Genomic DNA, 22,388 nt, shown 5'->3' with positions numbered 1-22,388 from the left:
TAAAAGACAGAAGACTGCAAGTCAAGGCCATCCTTCTGTGGAAGGCTGAGAAACTGTCAGACTAGACCAGGGCTGAAAAAGAAACATGGTAAGTGAATGCCAAAGATAAACTAACTTTTGTGTTGTAGGAGAGGGTCATCTTTTTACTGAAAGGGAAGAATGTTAAAACTATGAAACTGCAGAGAGCGAGGTTTTGCATGTTCTCTCTCTCTCTCTTTTTTTTTTTTTTTGGCCGCCCCGCATGGCTTGTGGGATCTTAGTTCCCCAACCAGAGATTGAACCCAGGCCCTCAGCGGCAGTGAAAGCATGGAGTCCTAACCACTGGACCACCAGGGAATTCCCTGCATGTTCTCTGCCCCTTTTGGAGCCCTTAGCCCTTCAGGTTGCTCTTTGGATTCTGATCTCTCAGTTGAGCTCCAGTCGTGTAACTCTTTCTATGAACTGTTCAGTGGCTCTCCCACAGTTATATTAAACAGATCTGTGCTCCCAAGTAAATTTATTATCTCTGTACCAGCTTCCTTATTTTGCTAACACTTTAATCCCAGCCATTTTGTAGTCCCAAGTGACAGGCCACCCAAATACTCCCTATCTTTTGGTAGAATACATAAGGTGATAATCCGTTCTCCTGGTGTAATTTTCACACTGTGATTGCAAGAATACCAGGTACTGGGAGTGCTTCAGGTATACTTGGAGGATGGAGGCTAGTTACAGGGGCTCAGAACTTCTCAACCAAGTAGTTCTACTTTTTTTTTTAAAATTAATTAATTAATTACTAATTTTTGGTTCTATTGGGTCTTCGTTGCTGCGCACAGGCTTTCTCTAGTTGTGGCGAGTGGGAGCTACTCTTTGTTGCGGCGCGCGGGCTTCTCATTGCTGTGGCTTCTCTTGTTGCAGAGCACGGGCTCTAGGTGTGCGGGCTTCAGTAGTTGTGGCTCGTGGGCTCTAGAGCGCAGGCTCAGTAGTTGTGGCTCATGGGCTTAGCTGCTCCGCGGCATGTAGCATCTTCCCGGACCAGGGCTCGAACTCGTGTCCCCTGCATTCGCAGGCAGATTCTTAACCACTGTGCCGCCAGGGAAGCCCAGTAGTTCTACTTTGATTGATACTTTGATGGAGAGGTTCTTGTGCTATATCTAAAAAGAGTTTGCAAACCACTGATATAGAAGAACAGATTCATTCTTTGGATCTTTATTCTGAGGGAAGACAGTAGAGTTCCCAAACTTTTTTTTTTCCCTTCCAGAAATAATTATTTTGCCTTGAAAGTTAGTAAGTACCACCAGATCAGGTGAGATTGATTCTATCTTGGTGATAATACCAGGTTTTGTGCCAAGTGAAGTGTCTCAGAGTAATGCTGGCTGTGGGTAATTGTTTTGAAATAAACTGCCAAATAGTGTTCTGGTTAAGGTGTCTTTTTGATAAAATAGTTTTCAAATTTCCTGTGCACATGTTTCCTTTTAAGTTGTTTTCTAATGTTAATTCTTACCTCCATAATGACATATAGCTTGAATATTTTTATCCTTATGCTTAATTTAAGTTAGAGATAAGAGATTGGTATTCTTTGGTTTGTGAAGTGGGTAAACTTCACTGAACTTTTTAAAAACTGTAGGAAAATAGATATTTTGTTCAAAATGTAAATTATCTCTCCCCCTCAGCTGATGTAAGCAATGGCACAGTAAAGAAAGAGTCTTCTAATAAAGAAGTAGCAAGAATATGGATAAATGACATGAAAATGAGGAGTTTTTCCCCGACCATGGTGAGTTTCAAAAGCTGTATCTGTATTTTTGTGTGGTATGAAAGTACACATGGCTAAGTGTAGCTCTCAGAAAACTTTTTTTTGGCGTGAAGGGGAGCTTCTCAGCCACATAAACTAATGAACAAGCATTAAACCTCACTGGAATAAATTAATATATGCTAAACAAGGTGATTATAACATACATATTTGATAGGATAGAGTATTATACAAAGTACTGACACTTTTCTGTTGTGAATTTCATCTGATAAGTAAAAAGGATAATGTGGAGTTAACCAAAAGTATTTGATAATTATGTTCATTTTAGGATTGAGCCTTATTATATAGCTGGTTATGGGATGTCAGATCATATAATGGTTTAGTTGTGAGTAAATTATATGTTAACATTTTTTTTACATTTTGGAAATGCTATATGCTTCAGTTAAATTGATTCTGTGCGTGCATTTAATAATTACGCAGTGTATAACCCTGCCTCTGTGTGGTGGGTTTCTGGCTCCCCATTTTAATAAACATATAATTAACACCACATGGTTTAAGTAGTAATATAAGGTACAGCAAGAGGTAAATAATGATGCTCGCAATAGGGCTTATGAGTTTGTAGGAAGATGAGACTCAGATGGCCTGGGAGGACTTCACTTTTTTTTTTTTTTTTTAATTTTATTTATTTATTTGTTTTTATTTTTGGCTGTGTTGGGTTTTCGTTGCTGCGCATGCATTTTCTCTAGTTGCGGTGAATGGGGGTTACTCTTCATTGTGGTGCGCAGGCTTCTCACTGTCGTGGCTTCTCTTGTTGCAGAGCACAGTCTCTAGAGTGCAGGCTCAGTAGTTGTGGCGCACGGGCTCAGTTGCTCCGCGGCATGTGAGGTCTTCCCAGGCCAGGGATCGAACCCGTGTCCCCTGCATTGGCAGGCAGATTCTTAACCACTGCGCCACCAGGGAAGCCCAGGACTTCATTTTATGAGGAGATGTCGTGGAGTTTGGGTGTCGAGTCTGGAGAGACTTTGAGAGGGCATTTTAGGAAGGGAGCTACAGCATTAATAGGCACAGAGGAGGTGGTAGCTATATGCTTAGGATACTTGGCTTGCAGGAAGAAATTGGAATGGTTGATTGGGGGCTCTGTGGAGGGTCCTGAATTGAATTTGATGGACTTGGGACTTGGGGCAGCACCAGTGAGGGCTACTGGAAGTAGAGGGACCTATTAGTGACTCAGGATGGGTTGGGAAGAAGAGACAGGTTAAGAGGTTGGTTAAGTAATCCAGAAGGGAAGTGATAAGGAACTAAACTTTAGGGATTGCAAAGGTGATTGGAAAGGAAAAAAGGAAGAAAGTAAGAGGGGACTGCACATAATGATTCCAGAGGATTGGTAAGACTGGGAATGAAATATGGACTTGGAGAGACAGCAAAGCAACCTGTGCCTGAGGTTTTGAACGGGGACCAGGAGAACAAGTGTTGGCAGTATCAGTTTACTTAACAGTTGAGTGCCAGCAGCTTACTTGGAAGTTGATTTTTGGAAAATAAGAATGCATTTTTCTTTAAGATTATTTAGTGCTCAAGTTCCCAGTCCAGCCCCTGTTGCCCATAACATGCCCAAAGTTCTATGTTGTCCTAGCAGTTAAGAGACATCTAACAGAGTGCAAACTGGTAGCCTGTGGATGAAAACCAATTGACAGGTGTTTTGTTTGGCCTCCACATTATTTTGAAAATTTTTTAATGTGTTACAAACACATAAAAATGCTGATTTCCAGGTTCTCTTGAGAAATAGGAGTACCTGACAATCCTGGGCCCACATTCCCCACCTCGTGTTAACACGCCTAGAGTTGAGTAGTGAACATCTACTTTGTGTGTTGGTCACACATTCCCCATGTACCACAGTCTCCCTCTCCTTCATTTATCTCCTTGACCCTAAGCTTGGTGTCAGTTGCCATTTTACATCCAGGTGGCTTAGACATATTACTTGTCTGGTCCTTGGATTTTGTGACCGTATTGTGTTACCAACTAATCCTCCAATTATATACCTGCGGTATATTTTTTTTAAAGGTAGGGAAAGACAAGGTATAGGGAGAAAGGTGGCTGGTCATTTAGCATAGGGCGCATTCCTATTTTACAGATGAGGAAAAGGTGCAAAGGGGGATGGGGAGGACTCAGAATGTAAGTAATTTGCCCAAGGCTACACAGATAACAGCAGAAGTGGGGTCTGGATCTGTTTCTCTGGCCAGCTCCATTTCATCTCTTATTTCTGAAACTGGGTTTTATTTTGGCATACTTTCTGAGAACATTCAGAGTTTCTTTGGATTTTTTTCTAAGGACTCCATGGGTTGATGGCTGGATGTTTATCTCACATCTCCCTTTTCTTTCCCACATTTACTGAGCCATCTGTATGCCATATGCTGCTCTAGACTAAATAAAAATAAATAAGTAAAATAAAAATAAAAGAGGAGCCTGACCTTACTTTTTATTTATTTATTTATTTGTTTTTAAAATAAATATTTTATTTATTTTATTTTTGGCTGCATTGGGTCTTCGTTGCTGTGCATGGGCTTTCTCTAGTTGCAGCGAGCGGGGGCTACTCTTCGTTGTGGTGTGCGGGCTTCTCGTTGCGGTGGCTTCTCTTGTTGCGGAGCACGGGCTCTAGGTGTGCGGGCTTCAGTAGTTGTGGCACGTGGGCTCAGTAGTTGTGGCTCGCAGACTCTAGAGCGCAAGCTCAGTAGTTGTGGCGCACGGGCTTAGTTGCTCCGCAGCATGTGGGATCTTCCCGGACCAGGGCTCGAACCCATGTCCCCTGCATTGGCAGGCGGATTCTTAACCACTGCGCCACCAGGGAAGCCCTGATGTTACATTTTAATGCCATGTTGTCCTTTACCTGTAGGTCCTGACTGGGTTTTCTCTTTGTCCTTCTCCTCCCTTCCTTGGTATACTGGGTCCCACAGCTTCTTCCCTACACTCTTCCTTGATCAAGCCCACATTAATAAAGAGCTTCCCTTTATGGTTTACTGGTAGTGAAAAGCAGCTTTTTCAGGCACTTCTTATTCCCCTATTCCTCCCTCCCTCTACCCCTTTAAGATTCTGTAGAGAAACACAAGGTAACATGACTATATTGACTGTTCACTCACTTTGCCTGGGGCAGTCTGGGTTTACTGCTGTTTTCCTGGTGTAGTTACTAATAACTCCTCATTTTATTCTCAGATGCGCTGAAGTTTGGAGAGTAGGTGATATAGGATTCTGTATGATTGTTGTGTCTGTGGAGACACAGATGTCTGAAGTAAATTCTCTGTCTTTTAGAAGAACCTTTAAACTCCAGAGTTTTCTGGGGTTTTGGTTTTAGGATCTAAGGGAAAGAAACAAATGAAGGTGAACTGAGAAGAGGGTGGGATGTGAGACTTAAAGAGAGTTCCTGTCCGTGAGATTGTAGGATGTGCTGCTGGGACTCATCCACCTTTTCTCTCCAAACCCCTTGTTCTTTCTATTCCTGGAACTGCAATGAAGAGTGAGGACTGGAGGTTAGACTTCTGGGCATCAGGGAGGCTGGCAGGCAATATTGAAGGGGAAAGTAGTTTGAGAAGGTGGTGGAGCCCTGTGGTGACCCATTTGTGTGTTTGCGATGAGAGCAGGTCATGGATTATCTGTGCTTATCTTTGGAGGAGCAGGGAAACCACAGACTCTGACCCAGATATTAGGGAATATAGTAGTGGTATGTCCTGTTTCCAGGATTGAAGATAATGGGTATTCCTACAGAAGAGTTTTTCTGTGTGTTGGCTGGGCCTCCAGTTTCTGGACTTAGTTAATTTTGCTCTCTCTGTTACAGAAGGTCCCTGTTGTGAAAGAGGAAGATGAACCAGAGGAAGAAGATGAAGAAGAAATGGGTCATGCGGAAACCTATGCAGAGTATATGCCAATAAAATGTATGTCTTTGGGATTTGTCAAAATAATGAAAGACTTCTGGGTTCCTTTTGAACTTAAAAAACTTTCCCGCATACATTATTATGTATTAAGATCTATCCATGTTGGGTACCTCAGGATTTGATAAGTGTGAGCTTTGTAGTATGTTTTAAACTATAATATGTTTTAAAATAGCTACATGAAAATTCTGTGAGTTTTTTTTTTTTTTTTTTTTTTATAGCTACTTTATTTATTTATTTTATTTATTTTTGGCTGTGTTGGGTCTTCGGTTCATGCTAGGGCTTTCTCTGGTTACGGCAAGTGGGGACCGCTCTTCATCGCGGTGCGGGGACCGCTCTTCATCGCGGTGCGCGGGCCTTTCACTATCGTGGCCCCTCCCGTTGCGGGGCACAGGCTCCAGACGCACAGGCTCAGCAGTTGTGGCTCACGGGCCCAGCTGCTCCGTGGCATGTGGGATCTTCCCAGACCAGGGCTCGAACCCGTGTCCCCTGCATTAGCAGGCAGATTCTCAACCACTGCGCCACCAGGGAAGCCCTCTGTGAGTTTTTTAATTTTCCTACACAAATTTAGAGCTTTGCTTTGGACTGAAGTCTTTTAAAACCACAAGTGAAAAGGCTTTTTCCTTTCAAGTTAATTTTGCTCATTTCAGCAGTGATTATAAAATCATAGTAAATTACAGAAATGTAAACACGTATCTTAGCTTTATAGTTTATACAGCTTATCTAAAACAAATTATAAAAACATGGGAATCTTAAAAATAAAATCGCTATTCGAATTCAGTGGTTTAAATTAACACCATTGCTTCCTTTTTTTCCCGTAATGACCATGATTCATTTTTTTAGTGGCCACTGTATTAAGTTGAAAATTAATAATTTTTAGTTTTTGTGTAAATTTTTCACTTTTTCATTTTATGGGGGTAATAAGATGGGAAAAAATCTATGGCTAGAATTTTTCTCTCCTATACTCTGGCTTTCTATAAAAAGTCACCAATAAGACCACTTAAACTAAAAATCTCTGTTTACCAACTATGTATGGATTCCAAATTCCCATACTTTCCTGGTTATTTAAAATGATGCCTTAATCTAGGATTATGTTCTGTTACTACTGGAGAACCTGGTGGTATGAACTGCGATGGTATTTTTCTAGATCTTTTTAATCAAGTCTCTATTTAAACCATAGGTAGTTGATAAATAGGTCATTTTAGTCAAATTTAAACAGTACTTTACCATCAGTCAGTGAATTTATATAGGATCCCAGGATGTATAGTTACTTATTATTATATTTTCTCTGTCAGAGGAGAAATATTGCAATATCTTATGATAAGACTGGGAAGTGTTATTACTTAGAATAATTAAAATGAAGTATTTTTAAATTTTTGTTTAGTAAAAATTGGCCTGCGTCACCCAGATGCTGTAGTTGAAACTAGTTCTTTATCCAGTGTTACTCCTCCTGATGTTTGGTACAAAACGTCTATTTCTGAAGAAACCATTGATAATGGCTGGTTATCAGCATTACAGCTTGAGGCAATTACATATGCAGCCCAGGTAAGCTGTATAATTTATAACTACATTACAGTTTTTATCTTTATTCTTAGTTCACAATGTATAGTTGTTTTAATCCAAAGTTAAGTTTTCCTTGCATGAAAATCTTGTGAATGTGATTTTTATAGAAGTTTTATGTGTTAGAAAATTAAAGGGGTAGTGTGGATATGGGGAATGTGTTTCTAGTGCAAATGATAAATTGTCATAACCTTTTTGGAATTCACTGGGAACATGTATTAAAATTAAAAATACCTATATCCTTTTACCTAACGATTCCATGGGAGTCTGTTTCATAGAACTATTAGATAAGAACATATATATATAAGGCTATTTGTTGCAGCTTTTTTTCCCCCAGTGGCTAAAAGCTAGAAAAGATTTGAAAGCTCACACCCTTGGGGAGTGATTGAATAACCTTTGGTATTACCATATGGGTGTTGTACCAGCTTTTATATTATGTTAATTGTCTTGAAAGGATTTCTGAAATACTCCATTTTTGTAAAATAGGCAACCATCCCCCATATTTGTTTTATAAACAAGTTTGTATTTGATTGTACAGTCCTTGAAAAATTATGGAAGAATACTCACCAATTTGTTAACTTTAATTACCTGCTACATACGAGGGTAGCAAGAAAAAAATACACCTCAGAGATAGGGCAGGTTTGGTTCCAGACCACCACAGTAAAGCAAATGTCACAATAAAATGAGTCACATGAAGTTTTTGGTTTCCCAGTACATGCAAAACTTAGTGTTTACACTATAATGTAGTCTGTTAAGTGTGCAATAGCATTATGTTCAGAAAAACAAAGTACATTAATTTAAAAATACTTTAATGCTAAAAAATGCTAATCATCATCTGAGGCTTCAGCAAGTTGTAATCTTTTTGCTGGTGGGAGGTCTCGCCTTGGTGTTGATGGCTGCTAAATGATCAGAGTGGTGGTTATTGAAGGCTGGAGGGGCTGTGGCAGTTTCTTAAAATAAGACAACAGTGAAGTTTGCCACATTGATTCACTCTTCCTTGCACTAATGATTTCTCTGTAGCATGCAGTGCTGTTTGATGGCATTTTACCCACAGAACTTCTTTCAGAATTGGAGTCAGTCCTCTCAAACTCTGCCACTGCTTTATCAACTAAGTTTATGTAATATTCTAAATCCTTTGTTGTCATTTCAACAGTCCTCACAGCATCTTCATTAGGAGTAGATTTCCATTTCAAGAATCTACTTCCTCCACTGAAGTCTTGAACCCCTCCAAGTCATCCATGAGGGTTAACTCCTGTTAATGTTGATATTTTGACCTCTTCCCATGAATCATGAATGTTCTTAGTGGCATCTAGAAGGGTGATTCCTTTTCTGGAAGGTTTTCAGTTGACTTTGTCCAGGTGCATTAGAGGAATCAACTATCTATGGCAGTTACAGCCTTACAAAATGTGTTTCTTAAAGAGTAAGATTTGAAAGCCGAAATTACTCTTAGCTCCGTGGGCTGCAGAAAGGCTGTTTTACAAAGCAGGCATGAAAGTGACATTGATCTCGTTGTACATCTCCATTAGAGCTCTTGGGTGCATTGTCAATGAGCGGTATTACTTTGAAAGGAACCTTTCATTCTGAGCAGTAGGTCTCAACAGTGGGTTTCAAATATTCAGTAAACCATGTTGTAAACAGATGTGCTGCCTTGTTGTTCCATTTGTAGAGCACAGGCAGCGTAGATTGAGCATAATTCTTAAGGACCCTAGGATTTTTGGAATGGGAAATGAGCATTGGCTTCAACTTCAGGCCACCAGCTGCATCAGCCCCTAATAAGTCAGCCTGTCCTCTGAAGCTTTGAAGCCCGACATTGACTTCTTCTCTCTAGCTACGAAAGTCCTAGATAACATCTTCTTCCAAAAGAAGGCTGTTTCCTCTGCACTGACAATCTGTTGTTTAACGTAGCCACACTTATCGATTATCTTAGCTGGATCTTCTGGGTAACTGGGTGAAGCTTCTGCATCAGCACTTGCTGCTTCACCTTGCAATTATGTTATGGAGATGACTCCTTAAACCTCATGAACCAACCTCTGCGAGCTTCAGAATTCTTCTGCAACTTCCTCACCTCTCTCAGCCTTCGTAGAATTAAAGAGAGTTAGGGCCTTGCTCTGGATTAGACTTTGGCTTAAGGGAATATTATGGCTTGTTTGATCTTCTTTTGAGACCACTAAAAGTTTCTTCACGTCAGCAATAGGGCTGTTTGGCTTTCTTATTGTTTGTTCACTGAAGTAGCACCTTTTTTTTTTTTAAACTTTGGGTTTATTTATTTATTTATTTATGGCTGTGTTGGGTCTTCGTTTCTGTGCGAGGGCTTTCTCTAGTTGCGGCAAGTGGGGGCCACTCTTGATCGCGGTGCGTGGGCCTCTCATTATCGCGGCCTCTCGTTGCAGAGCACAGGCTCCAGACGCACAAGCTCAGTAATTGTGGCTCATGGGCCCAGTTGCTCCGCGGCATGTGGGATCTTCCCAGACCAGGGCTCGAACCCGTGTCCCCTGCATTGGCAGGCAGATTCTCAACCACTGCGCCACCAGGGAAGCCCCTGAAGTAGCACTTTTAATTTCCTTTAAGAACTTTTTTTTTTTCATTCACAACTTTGCTGTTTGGAGCAAGAGGCCTGGTATTCAGCTTGTCTAGGCTTTCAACATGTCTTCCTTATGTTGTCATCATTTCTAGCTGTTGATTTAAAGTGAGAGACGTGCAGCTCTTCCTTTCACTTGAATGCTTAAAGAAGCCATTGTAGAGTTATTAATTGGTCTAATTTCAATACTGTTGTGTCTCAGGGAATAGGGAGGCCGAAGGAGAGAGAGAGATGGGGGAAATGGTCAGTCGGTGGAGCAGTCACAATACACACAACATTTATTAATTAAGTTCACCATCTTATATGGGCCGGGTTCATGGCAGCCCAAAACAATTAAAATAGTAACATCAAAGATCACTGATGACAGATCACAATAACAAATATAACAATAATGAAAAAGTTTGAAATAGTATGAGAATTACCAAAGAGTGACTCAGAGACACAAGACCAACTGCTGTTGGAAAAATGGCACCAATAAAATTGCTTGATGCAGGGTTGCCACAAACCTTCAATATGTAAAAAATGCAGTATCCCCTGAAGTGCAGTAACAGTGAAGCACAATAAAATGAGGTATGCCTGTATAGTTAAGTAAAGAAAGTATCCACACTAAGCCAACTGTATGCCATTTATATAAAAACAGAGAATGTTAATATATGACTAAAAGAAGGTATGAAAGACTGATTACCAAAATATCTAAAGGAATAGATAATTACCAGCGTTTTCTTTTTCAGCAACATGAAACATTCCTACCAAATGGAGATCGTGCTGGATTCTTAATAGGTGATGGTGCTGGTGTAGGAAAAGGAAGGACAATAGCAGGAATCATCTATGAAAATTATTTGTTGAGTAGAAAAAGGGCTTTGTGGTAAGTGCTAAAGACTGGCTGTGGAAGCTTTTGTTTGTGAATAATCCAGCATATGGGGATGGGTCTTCATGAGTAAGTATATTTTTTTGAAGTGTCAAGGCCTGGGTTTATTTATTCCTGAATATTGCTAGAATGATGGGATTTGTATTTAATTTGTGTGTTTTTCTTTACCCCTTTTTTTGTGGCAGGTTCAGTGTTTCAAATGATTTAAAATATGATGCCGAAAGAGATTTGAGGGATATTGGAGCAAAAAACATTTTGGTCCATTCATTAAATAAGGTATGAAAGTTTTCTATTCAGTTGGTCATTCAATAAATATTGACTTATCTGTGAGATGGGAATAATAGGGTTGTTAAGAATATTAAATGAGTTATTTCACAGAAAGCATAGTGAGTGCTAGCCACTATTGTTGGTTTTTGGATTACTAAGTGTTAAATAATATGCCAGGTAGGGTTATGTAGCGGCAAACAAAATAGGCATTGTCTGTTTTTATGGAGTTTATTCTCTCACTCTTCAGGGTTTTTCGTTTGTTTGTTTTTGTCTGTTTCTGAAGTTACTGTATATGGGTGAAACTCATATAACTATGAGTATAAAGGTGCAGTGTGATAAAGCTATATGGACAGGTAGTGTGCCCGTCGCATCATACAGAGAATTGTGGTTTGGAGACTGGTTTAGATACTTGTACATTCAGTGGACTTGTATACCCGTACCTGTGTTCATGTTAAAACAGTTCTGTCAAATGGAAGAAAATGTGTTTCATTATCTAGAAAGCACAGTTCAGTATTCATTTAGCAAATCTTTATTGGCCTCCTACTATGCACCAATTCCTGGAGTCACATGGGTAGAATAGACAGACCTAGTTCCTGCAGGTGCTTCCCTGCTAGCCCATTGAAAATAAGTAAATGTAAATCTACTTTCCATGTGAGTCCTAAGTTGCTTCAGTGTTGAGTCCTAAGTTGCTTCGGTGTTGTTGCCTTGCCCATCAGTGGCTTTTTTTGGGTGAGGGTTACTGAGTGGTTTGTTGGTAAAGTACTGTGTCTTGAATGACTACTAACAGTTCAAAACTAAAACATGTAAGGGGCATCTAGAAATATTTTTGATTTCTAAATCAGCATAATTGAGGAAGACCACAGTAACTATTAATCATAATTCTTATATATCCCTCAGATCTTAATTACAGTGCTTTGCATGTAGTAAATGCACAATAAATATTTGTAGAATGAATATTGTGACCTTTTCTTGGGGAGTTTGGTTTGTAATCTTTTTTTGATTATAGACTTTTTTGAGACTTTGATGAAAACTGGATCCTTGTACGTTAAAGTTATATACACACACACACACACACACACACGAGAGGGTTCATGTTTGTGTGTGTGCATGTGTACACATGTGTATGAGAAATTTTGTGTATGATCTTAAGAGGTCCTTTGACTTTCCTGAAGCCCATCATGCTACCACCAGTTTCCTGCTGTAGAAATCTGGGTGGGATAAATATTTGAGACAAAAGTGTATTTATTAAGTTCTGTTCTTTTCTTTTTTAGTTTAAATATGGAAAAATTTCTTCCAAACATAATGGGAGTGTGAAGAAGGGTGTGATTTTTGCTACCTATTCTTCCCTCATTGGTGAAAGTCAGTCTGGTGGTAAATACAAAACGAGGTTAAAACAACTCCTACATTGGTGCGGTGATGACTTCGATGGAGTGGTATCCTTTGCAACAAGTTTTATAATTTTTAATGACACAAAATCTAACACACAGGAATTCTGAGGTTAAATAAAAAGACTGCTGGGATGAGAGCTTTAATGATTACATAGAGTCCAAGGGAGTCAGAAAGTTGATTCTGTTTTGTAGCTGTCATTTACTAGGCCAGTATTTAAGTTCCTGCTTTAGGAAAATGTTAATAGGTATGGGACATGCTGAATACTATATTCCCTTCTTAACTTAGTGATTTCCAAACTTATTTGCTCATAGCATACCTTTTACTATCCTGCATGAGGAACACCAGTTTTTGTTTGTTTGTTTGTTTTTATAAACTTATTTATTTATTTATTTATTTTTGGCTGTGTTGGGTCTTCGTTTCTGTACGAGGGCTTTCTCCAGTTGTGGCGAGCGGGGGCCACTCTTCATCACAGTGCGCGGGCCTCTCACTGTCGCGGCCTCTCCCGTTGCGGAGCACAGGCTCCAGACGCGCAGGCTCAGTAGTTGTGGCTCACGGGCCTAGCCGCTCCGCGGCATGTGGGATCTTCCTGGACTGGGGCACGAACCCATGTCCCCTGCATTGGCAGGCGATTCTTAACCACTGCGCCACCAGGGAAGCCTGGAACACCAGTTTTTGAAGTACTGATTAAGTTGGTTATCAGTTGTGCTTCTATTTAACAAAATTTGCTCAAATAATCTGTGTGGTGGACATTTTTAGCTGTAGTGGATCCTTCCGTTCATTCTAATTAAGAATTAAATATGCAGTTAAGGAGTGACAGCGCCGCAAGGTGGCAGCCACCACGGGCTCGGACAGTTTATGAAAACTGAACATACAGCGTTAAAATAGAATGTGGACCTAAATACCCAGAAGCAACCCCCTTTGTAAGATTTGTAAGAAAAATTAAGTTGAATGGAGTTAATAGTTCTAATGGAGTGGTGGACCCAAGAGCCATATCAATGCTAGCAAAATGGCAGAATTCATATAGCTTCCCAGTTGTCCTGCAAGAGCTTCGGTGCATGATGACGTCTAAACAAAATATGAAACTCCCTTAGCCGCCTGAAGGACAGTGTTACAGTAGTTAATCAAAAAGAAAAACCACAGGCCCTCCGCTACCCCCGCATTCGATTCAAGCAGTCTTCATTTTCTGCAGTAGTAAATTTTCTAGATACCAAAAAAAAAAAATTAAATATCCAGTTAAGGTTAATGCCAAATTCAGTGAATGCCTCTGTGGCTGGGGGAAGGGGGCTGTGGAGATCAAGGAGAGGCACATAGAGGGCTTCATTTATATTTGTGATCTTACAGAAAAAGAAAACCATCTGAAGCAAATATGGCAAAATGTTAAGGTTTGACAAAACCAGATGATAGGTATGTGGGTATTAGTAAAAAAAAAAAAGTTAATGCTCAGGGGCTTGATATCAACAGCATCCCTCCCCCTAATAATCTTGATTCTTTTTTTTACTCCAGCTACCATCCCAGAAATCTTGGATGTTTCCCAAGTCCTGAGGGAAATAGAAGTTAACTCTTCCTGAAAGATTGGAGACACTTGCTACTAATGTGACATGTTCCTTAATTTACTCCTTACAGATAGTGTTTGATGAATGTCATAAAGCAAAAAACTTATGTCCTGTTGGTTCTTCAAAGCCAACCAAGACAGGCTTAGCAGTTTTAGAACTTCAGAACAAATTGCCAAAAGCCAGAGTTGTTTATGCTAGTGCCACTGGTGAGTAGTTATTTATTTAAAAGAGAGAGATATATATGTTATTTTTTCAGCTATAATATGTTTTGTTTGGGGGTTTTTCAGGTGCTTCTGAACCACGAAACATGGCCTATATGAACCGTCTTGGAATATGGGGTGAGGGAACTCCATTTAGAGAATTCAGTGATTTTATTCAGGCAGTGGAACGGAGGTAATGCAATTTACAGTATACACTATTTGTTCTCAGTAGCAATCTAAAAGAGGTGTTATTGCTAAAATCTCTTCCATGTATGTTAAGGCTCTACTATATTTAATGATAGTTACTGTGTGTTTTAATTTTATTCAGAGGTGTCGGTGCCATGGAAATAGTTGCTATGGATATGAAGCTTAGAGGAATGTACATTGCTCGACAGCTGAGCTTTACTGGTGTGACCTTCAAAATTGAGGAAGTTCTTCTTTCTCAGAGCTATGTTAAAATGTATAACAAAGCAGTCAAACTGGTGAGCATGTTTTTCTTAACTCTTAGTACTTTTAATGTACCTGATAATGTATCTGTTAGCCAGTTTTGTCCAGTCAGGAGTATATTTTGTCCAGTATACTCCTATCAGCTCACAGGAGTATATTTCTGCTATAAAACAACAGATAAATCACTGGTTCCTTATTTTCCCAATTTTCCAAGTTTTCTCTTTGTTAAAGTAATATATAAAAAAATAGCCATTTATTTCGGTTGTATAGTTTTAAAAATCACAATGTAACTGTTTCCTAAAATGACTGCATTAGTTAATAAGAATTTGGGGACAGCTCTATGTTAGCGTCCTAAAAAACATTTGTTTAGAGATTCCCAAGTTACTGAAAATGCTTCGTTGAATTAATGTTAAATGGTGTCTTGCACTTTATTTTGATTGAATTAGTCATTTTAAAGTCACACTCAAAAGATTGAAATATCTAAAATGTTGATTGTGCACCTTCAGTGGGTCATTGCCAGAGAGCGATTTCAGCAAGCTGCAGATCTGATTGATGCTGAGCAACGAATGAAAAAATCCATGTGGGGTCAGTTCTGGTCTGCTCACCAGAGATTTTTCAAATACTTGTGCATAGCATCCAAAGTTAAGAGGGTTGTTCAACTAGCTCGAGAAGAAATCAAGAATGGAAAAGTAAGTTGGAGAATGCATTAACAGATTCATCTTTGGTTATGTGTTTTAGTCTTTTGGGTATTGAGGCTTTCTACTTATAAAAGCCTTTTCTTTCTAAAGGGTAGTTGTAAAAAGTATTAACATAGTAAGACTTTAAACAATGCATTTTTAAGATAATAAAAGCAATACGTGTTTATAAAGAATTTGGATAGCTCAGAAAAGTATAAACAGACATCACTATAATTTGGCTAACCATAGATGTAACAACTGATAACACATGGATATATATTACATTAAGGTTTTTTCCTGTTTGGTAAATACATATTTAGTTAAAGCACAAAGAACTGGGGCAGGGGCTTCAGTAGTGTCCACTGTTGTAATACTGTTTCCTAGCTAAGTGTATTGCATGTAGCATGTCTCAAATATATGTAGAATAAATAAATTGGTACACATGTACAATAATGGGTAATTCTTGTTTGAAATCTTGTTTTAAACTAAATATTTAAAATATGTCTTAAGAAACCACATAGATATTTTTATTTATAATTAATAATATTCCTTTTTGCCTCCAGTGTGTTGTAATTGGTCTGCAGTCTACGGGAGAAGCTAGAACATTAGAAGCCTTGGAAGAGGGTGGAGGAGAATTGAACGATTTCGTTTCAACTGCCAAGTAATGTTTATGGTTTTGAGTTTTTACTTAGATTAGTTTAAATGTTGGCATTTCCTGGAGGCAAGAATTTTGTGTTTTAAAGTTTTCCTGATTTTAGTTTTAACAGTCCTGTGTATGCATAGCAATGTCTATTGGAAAACAATAACATAGAAATGCTGAAATGTTAAGTATTTTGACAATATTATGTCCAGTATTTGGACTAACAGAAGGGCTTGATTTTTTTTGTACATCTTGGAAATCTGACAGCTTGGTTTAAGATATTCAGTTTTGTTTTGGCTTTGTGTATTGGAAACTACCATTATCCAGAGGAGCAATATAGTTTAGTTTGCCCCAATTTAGTATGCTCTAATATAAACATTGCAAGTAATCCTGAGATAGTCAAAAGAGATTTTAAAAATGTTTTTAGACACTGTTTTTCAGTTTGTTTGCCTAACAGACAGTTCTAACTCTGGTAGCAAAATTAACAAAATAACTTTTGCTGCCATGCTATCTTTTGCCTTAGGGGACACATTCAAGTGGCTCCTTTTAAGATAGATATAATTTAAAACTACTTTTAAAAGCAAAACATGCACCTGCTAATCTGTATCTTTCCTGTGCTTGCCTGCCTAGTATTGCCTCTAAAATGATAGGTGCGGACTTCCCTGGTGGTGCAGTGGTTAAGAATCCGCCTGCCAATGCAGGGGACACGGGTTCGAGCCCTGGTCCAGGAAGATCCCACATGCCGCAGAGCTACTGAGCCCGTGCGCCACAACTACTGAGCCTGCGCTCTAGAGCCCATGAGCCACAACTACTGAGCCTGCGCGCCACAGCTACTGAGCCCACGTGCCTAGAGCCCGTGCTCCACAATAAGAGAAGCCCCCTGGGCTTCCCTGGTGGCGCAGTGGTTGAGAATCTGCCTGCTAATGCAGGGGACACGGGTTCGAGCCCTGGTCTGGGAAGATCCCACATGCCACGGAGCAGCTGGGCCCGTGAGCCACAATTGCTGAGCCTGCGCGTCTGGAGCCTGTGCCCCGCAACGGGAGGGGCCGCGATAGAGAAAGGCCCGCGCACCGTGATGAAGAGCGGTCCCCGCACCGCGATGAAGAGTGGCCCCCGCTTGCCGCAACTGGAGAAAGCCCTCGCACGAACCGAAGACCCAACACAGCCAAAAATAAATAAATAAATAAATAAATAAATAAAAATTAAAAAAAAAAAAAAAAAAAAAAAAAAAAAAGAGAAGCCCCCACTTGCCGCAACTAGAGAAAGCCTGCACCCAGCAACGAAGACCCAATGCAGACAAAAAATAAATAAATAAAATAAAATGATAGGCGCTAGTCACAGGGGGCTATTAAGCAGTTGAAGTGGCTAGTCCAAATTGAGATGACCTTTAAGTATGAAATAGACACCAGGTTTCAAAGACTTAAAGAAATATAATGTAAAACATTTCATTGATTACATTTTAAAGTGATAAGTTAAATAAAATATTAAAGTTAGTTTCACAAGTTTTCTTTTACTTTTTAATGTAGCTACTAGAAAGTGTAAAAATTGTGCTTGGCTTGCACTATATTTCAGTTGGACAGTCTTGGCCTAGAATATTAAAATTCATTTGAGCTGGATTATCAGTATTTTGTAAGATTGAATAAAACGTACTTTTTATTTTTTATTTTTTAAAAATTTATTTTATTTCATTTTTATTTATTTTTAAAATTTTTTCTTGGCTGTGTTGTGTCTTCATTGCTGCGCGCAGGCCCTCTCCAGCTGCGGCTAGTGGGGGCCACTCCTCGCTGCAGCACACACGCCTCACATTACGGCAGCCTCTCCCGCTGCAGAGCACGGGCTTCAGGCACATGGGCTTCAGTAGTTGTGGCACGCGGGCTCAGTAGTTGTGGCTGGCTTGAGGGCTCTAGAGCGCAGGCTCAGCAGTTGTGGCGCATGGGCTCCATTGCTCCGCGGCATGTGGGATCCTCCCAGACCAGGGCTCGAACCTGTGTCCCCTGCACTGGCAGGCGGATTCCCAACCACTGCGCCACCAGGGAAGCCCCAAATGTACTTTTTAGTAAGACATAGATTTTACTATTTGTAACTCTTGCATGTACCTGAAAATGGAAAATATATGTGAAATAAATTGGTTAAAGGATTGTTAAAGTCCTTTACATTCAGAATCCAACTCTTCTGAATCACTTTTTAAAAAAATAAATAAATAAATAAATAAAGTTATTTATTTATTTTTGGCTGTGTTGGTTCTTCGTTTCTGTGCGAGGGCTTTCTCCAGTTGTGGCGAGCGGGGGCCACTCTTCATCGTGGTGCACGGGCCTCTCACTGTCGCGGCCTCTCGTTGCGGAGCACGGCTCCAGACGCGCAGGCTAAGTAGTTGTGGCTCACGGGCTTAGCCGCGCCGCGGCATGTGGGATCCTCCTGGACCACGGCTCGAACCCGTGTCCCCTGCATCGGCAGGCAGACTCTCAGCCACTGCGCCACCAGGGAAGCCCTTGAATCACTTTTTGACTCAAGTCACTGATGTTCAGTTTTTCTTCATGGAGTCTTCCTCTGTGCAGCAGTTCTGAAAAAGAATCAGGAACCATTGGTGCTGAATTCCTAAGCCAGCTTTACAATTACGTGGAGCTAACCTACTTTTGATATCCAGTTTGGAAATGCTGCTAATAAAGTATACTTATTTTAAACAAATACATTCAGTAAGACTTCATATATAATAAACTATTTTGCATACTGAGCCACTAACTGTCTCTTTTTCCTCTCTTCGAACAGAGGAGTGTTGCAGTCACTCATTGAAAAACACTTCCCTGCTCCAGACAGGAAGAAACTTTATAGTTTGCTAGGAATCGATTTGACAGCTCCAAGTAACAACAGCTCACCAAGAGATAGTCCTTGTAAGGAAAATAAAATAAAGAAGCGCAAAGGTGGGTACTTTTCTTTAAATGGTGCTGGAAGTAGCATAAATTTGAGCATCTTGATGCAAGCTGTATTTTGGGAATGTACTGCCTTCCTTGAATTGGCTCGTGTAGTTTTGTTTTTGTTTATTTTTTTTAAGGAAGTGTCTTTATTTATTTATTTATTTATTTTTATGGCCACACCACGTGGCTCGCAGAATCTTAGTTCCCTGACCAGGGATTGAACCCTGGGCCATGGCCGTGAAAGCACAGAGTCCTAACCACTGGACCACCAGGGAATTCCCTTGGCTCATGTAGTTTTTGAATACACAAGTAATCCCATTTTAAATTGGGGCTTTAACGATTTGACTGGTGCTGAGTAGGCACTGTGTTGAGCACTGCCCACACATGATCTCATTCAACCTGCAAGGGATCCATATGAAAGTAGGTTTTATTTTGTCAGTTTTATAGACAGAGGAAACTAAGGCACAGAAAGACTAAATGGTTAAGCGATATCCCCAGGTTGGCACAACTACTGGGTGATAAATGGGGAACCAAAATCCGGGCCTTTCTGTTGTCAGTGCTGTGTGTGTGTGTGTGTGTGTGTGTGTGTGTGTGTATGGGTGTGTGAGAGTGTGTGTTTATATAGTCTTCTTTAAAGAGACTTCTGTTAGTTTATTATTTAATTATTAGGAATACACTCATCTTTGTTTGTTAGACATTTTATAATAATGCAAACTTGGATTTGTGTTTAGGTGCTTATTACTAAGTAAGCTCTTTGACTTTCAGAAGTTAACTTCTCAGGCTCTCTTTCTCTAAAATGGTGATAATAACTCATTATATTGTGAAGACCATCATACTGTGTGTTCTAAACACAGTGCCTGACACTTTAATGTTACATTTCATCTGTTCTAAGAAATGCTTTTTTTCCCCTTACATTTTTAATATGCCTGAAAGTAGGTTGGCTATTATAATATAATTGACAGTATTTTTTTATTTTCGTGGCACAAAAAGTAATGCTGAGTCCTAGAGTCAGTAACATCTTAGAGTGGTCAGATAGACAGATGGTCATGTTTCCCTTTTTTGAATTATGTTCTCACCATCATTAATATGTGAACATTTTAATGTTCTGCTTAGTTTTGGTTGGTTTATTCCAGATATCTTTTATGAATATTCAGTAAGATAATTCAGATCAGCACCTTGTTTGACTTTTAAAAATGTAGTTTTTATAGGTTAGTTTTTTTAGTATTCCATGAAGTATTTGCATATTTTATAAATCTGTAATTATTAGGCCTCATCTCTCAACCTGATACACAAATTGTGACAATGCCATAGATTCTGTTTCATCTCTGTTGTCTTGAGATGTTTATTTTGAAACTTGTGCACTTGAAGGCTGTCTTGCATTGGTACTTATGTACCTGATTTCTTCTTAAGAATAATTGAATATAACCTGATTTCTTATAGGAATCCAAAAGGCTAGCTCTTGTTTATGAATTTTTAATTGTTCTTATATACTTACACAAATGCTTTTTTTCTGCATTTCTCATTTGAGTTAACTAAGTGTATTAGTTCATGAACTAAATGTAACTTCCTGGATCTTTAGAACAGTGTGTTTGGGCTGACTCTCTTGTTTGGGGTTTGAGGATAGGTGAAGAAATAACTCGAGAATCCAAAAAAGCACGAAAAATAGGTGGCCTTACTGGTAGCAGTTCTGATGATAGTGGAAGTGAATCTGATGCCTCCGATAATGAAGAAAGCGACTACGAGAGCTCTAAAAACATGAGTTCTGGAGATGACGATGATTTCAACCCATTTAGAGATGAGTCTAGTGAGGATGATGAAGATGGTGAGTTCATGAATCTGTTAAATGTAAACTAAAGGATAGTTATTTCTGTGTATTTGTTTATTTATTTATTTTTGGCTGCGTTGGGTCTTAGTTGCAACAGGCGGGATCTTTTGTTGCGGCGCGCAGGCTTCTTTCTAGTGGCATGCAGGCGGCAGAGCACATGAGCCCTAGTTGCGGCGCACGGGCTTAGTTGCCCTGTGGTATGTGGGGTCTTAGTTCCCTGACCAGGGATCGAACCTGCATCCTCTGCAATTGGAAGGCAGATTCTTAATCGCTGGACCACCAGGGAAGTCCCTATTTCTGTGTATTTGAAATGGGGTATTGTACTAAAACCTTTTTTTTCCTGTAGAAATCATCACACAGATTCTAATCTTTGCTTGGTGGGAGCTCCAAGCTTGTCTGTCTTCTGGAGGTTCAGCACATTTATGTGAGATCATGACCTCAATTTTGTGCACTTATATTTAACCTCAAACCATGGAATTTACCTCATGGTGTATGGGTGTACTGCATCTCTGAAGTTGGTGGTGGTTTACAAGCTGTCGCTCAACAATACAAAAAAACTCAACGGTGTTTCCTTTGGAAATTCTGTACTTGTGTTAACAAATGATTTGATACATGTCTTTCCTTAATTTTCAGATCCCTGGTTAATCAGAAAGGACCACAAGAAAAACAAAGATAAAAAAAAAAAGAGAAGTATAGATCCAGATTCTATTCAAAGTGCCTTATTAGCATCAGGTCTTGGATCAAAACGACCTAGTTTTTCTTCTACGCCAGTAATTTCACCTGCTCCTAACAGTGCACCAGGTATCCACGTGGAAGCTTGCTTTGTCTGTGAAATGTACTTTTTTTTTTCAAGGGAACGCTATTTATTTATTTATTTATTTTGGCTGTGTTGCGTCTTCGTTTCTGTGCGAGGGCTTTCTCTAGTTGCGGCGAGCGGGCCTCTCACTATCGCGGCCTATCTTGTTGCCGAGCACAGGCTCCAGACGCGCAGGCTCAGTAGCTGTGGCTCACGGGCCCAGTTGCTTCGTGGCATGGGATCTTCCCAGACCAGGGCTCGAACCCGTGTCCCCTGCATTGGCAGGCAGATTCTCAACCACTGCGCCACCAGGGAAGCCCTGAAATGTACTTTTAGACAAAACAAATATTTAAACTTTGTCCTGATTTTTAACAAATGTACTTTATCTAGCTAACAGTAACACCAACAGCAACAATAGCCTTATAACAAGTCAGGATGCCGTGGAAAGGGCCCAGCAGATGAAGAAAGACCTACTTGATAAACTAGAAAAATTAGCTGAAGACCTCCCTCCTAATACCCTGGATGAACTTATTGATGAACTTGGTGGCCCTGAGAACGTTGCTGAGGTAAATATGACTTGATCAGGGCTGTGTCTCTTCTAGGTAATTTTTTGCCACTTTCAAACCCTTTAGAATAAGTGATATATTTGGTATCATCATATAATTATCTAATATCCTCTCTTAGATCTTAGAACCCTTGTTCTACTCCAGTTGTCATCCTAGAGCAAGTAAATTCCTGCCCCTAGTATCTTGAGTATCTGCCCCAAGACACGGATCTCTGTTATTGCACCTGTCACGCAGGCTTTGTCATCATTGCCGCATGTCTGTTTTCTCCACTGGAATTTGAACTTTTCAGAACCAGGCACTGTGTTGCAATGTTCTCTCTCCCCCAGCGCCTGGTGCAGGACAGGTTGCACAGTACATGCTGCCTTCATTATCCCTTTCATCTCCCACCAAGTTTCTATGATGGGAGCCCTGAGCTTCATGCACCATAGTCAGCTACGTTAATTGTAAGTGTCACTGTTTGGCTTTGC

At 39.9% G+C, this 22,388-nt stretch overlaps 1 protein-coding gene and 1 pseudogene across 3 annotated transcripts in view; both read left to right on the top strand.

Moving 5' to 3' along the window:
• SBNO1 (strawberry notch homolog 1) overlaps nt 1-22,388 on the top strand; it is a 59,004-nt gene that overhangs the window by 12,984 nt on the left and 23,632 nt on the right. For 2 of the 3 annotated variants that reach the window (XM_057526390.1, XM_057526389.1), the window contains exons 5-19: nt 1,650-1,750; nt 5,550-5,646; nt 7,028-7,188; nt 10,513-10,646; nt 10,835-10,925; nt 12,188-12,349; nt 13,929-14,064; nt 14,146-14,251; nt 14,387-14,540; nt 15,012-15,194; nt 15,746-15,843; nt 18,589-18,740; nt 20,359-20,556; nt 21,193-21,360; nt 21,746-21,921. In XM_057526390.1, coding sequence (XP_057382373.1) covers nt 1,650-1,750; nt 5,550-5,646; nt 7,028-7,188; nt 10,513-10,646; nt 10,835-10,925; nt 12,188-12,349; nt 13,929-14,064; nt 14,146-14,251; nt 14,387-14,540; nt 15,012-15,194; nt 15,746-15,843; nt 18,589-18,740; nt 20,359-20,556; nt 21,193-21,360; nt 21,746-21,921 — 2,117 coding nt within the window. The remainder of the gene's footprint in view (nt 1-1,649; nt 1,751-5,549; nt 5,647-7,027; nt 7,189-10,512; nt 10,647-10,834; nt 10,926-12,187; nt 12,350-13,928; nt 14,065-14,145; nt 14,252-14,386; nt 14,541-15,011; nt 15,195-15,745; nt 15,844-18,588; nt 18,741-20,358; nt 20,557-21,192; nt 21,361-21,745; nt 21,922-22,388) is intronic. The other variant, XM_057526391.1, reaches the window with a different exon arrangement.
• Nucleotides 13,103-13,913, top strand: LOC103008014 (ubiquitin-conjugating enzyme E2 variant 1-like; annotated as a pseudogene).

This window comes from Balaenoptera acutorostrata, chromosome 13 (assembly GCF_949987535.1).
Source record: "Balaenoptera acutorostrata chromosome 13, mBalAcu1.1, whole genome shotgun sequence".
NCBI lineage: Eukaryota > Metazoa > Chordata > Mammalia > Artiodactyla > Balaenopteridae > Balaenoptera > Balaenoptera acutorostrata.
This window is presented reverse-complemented; position numbering and strand designations above follow the sequence as displayed.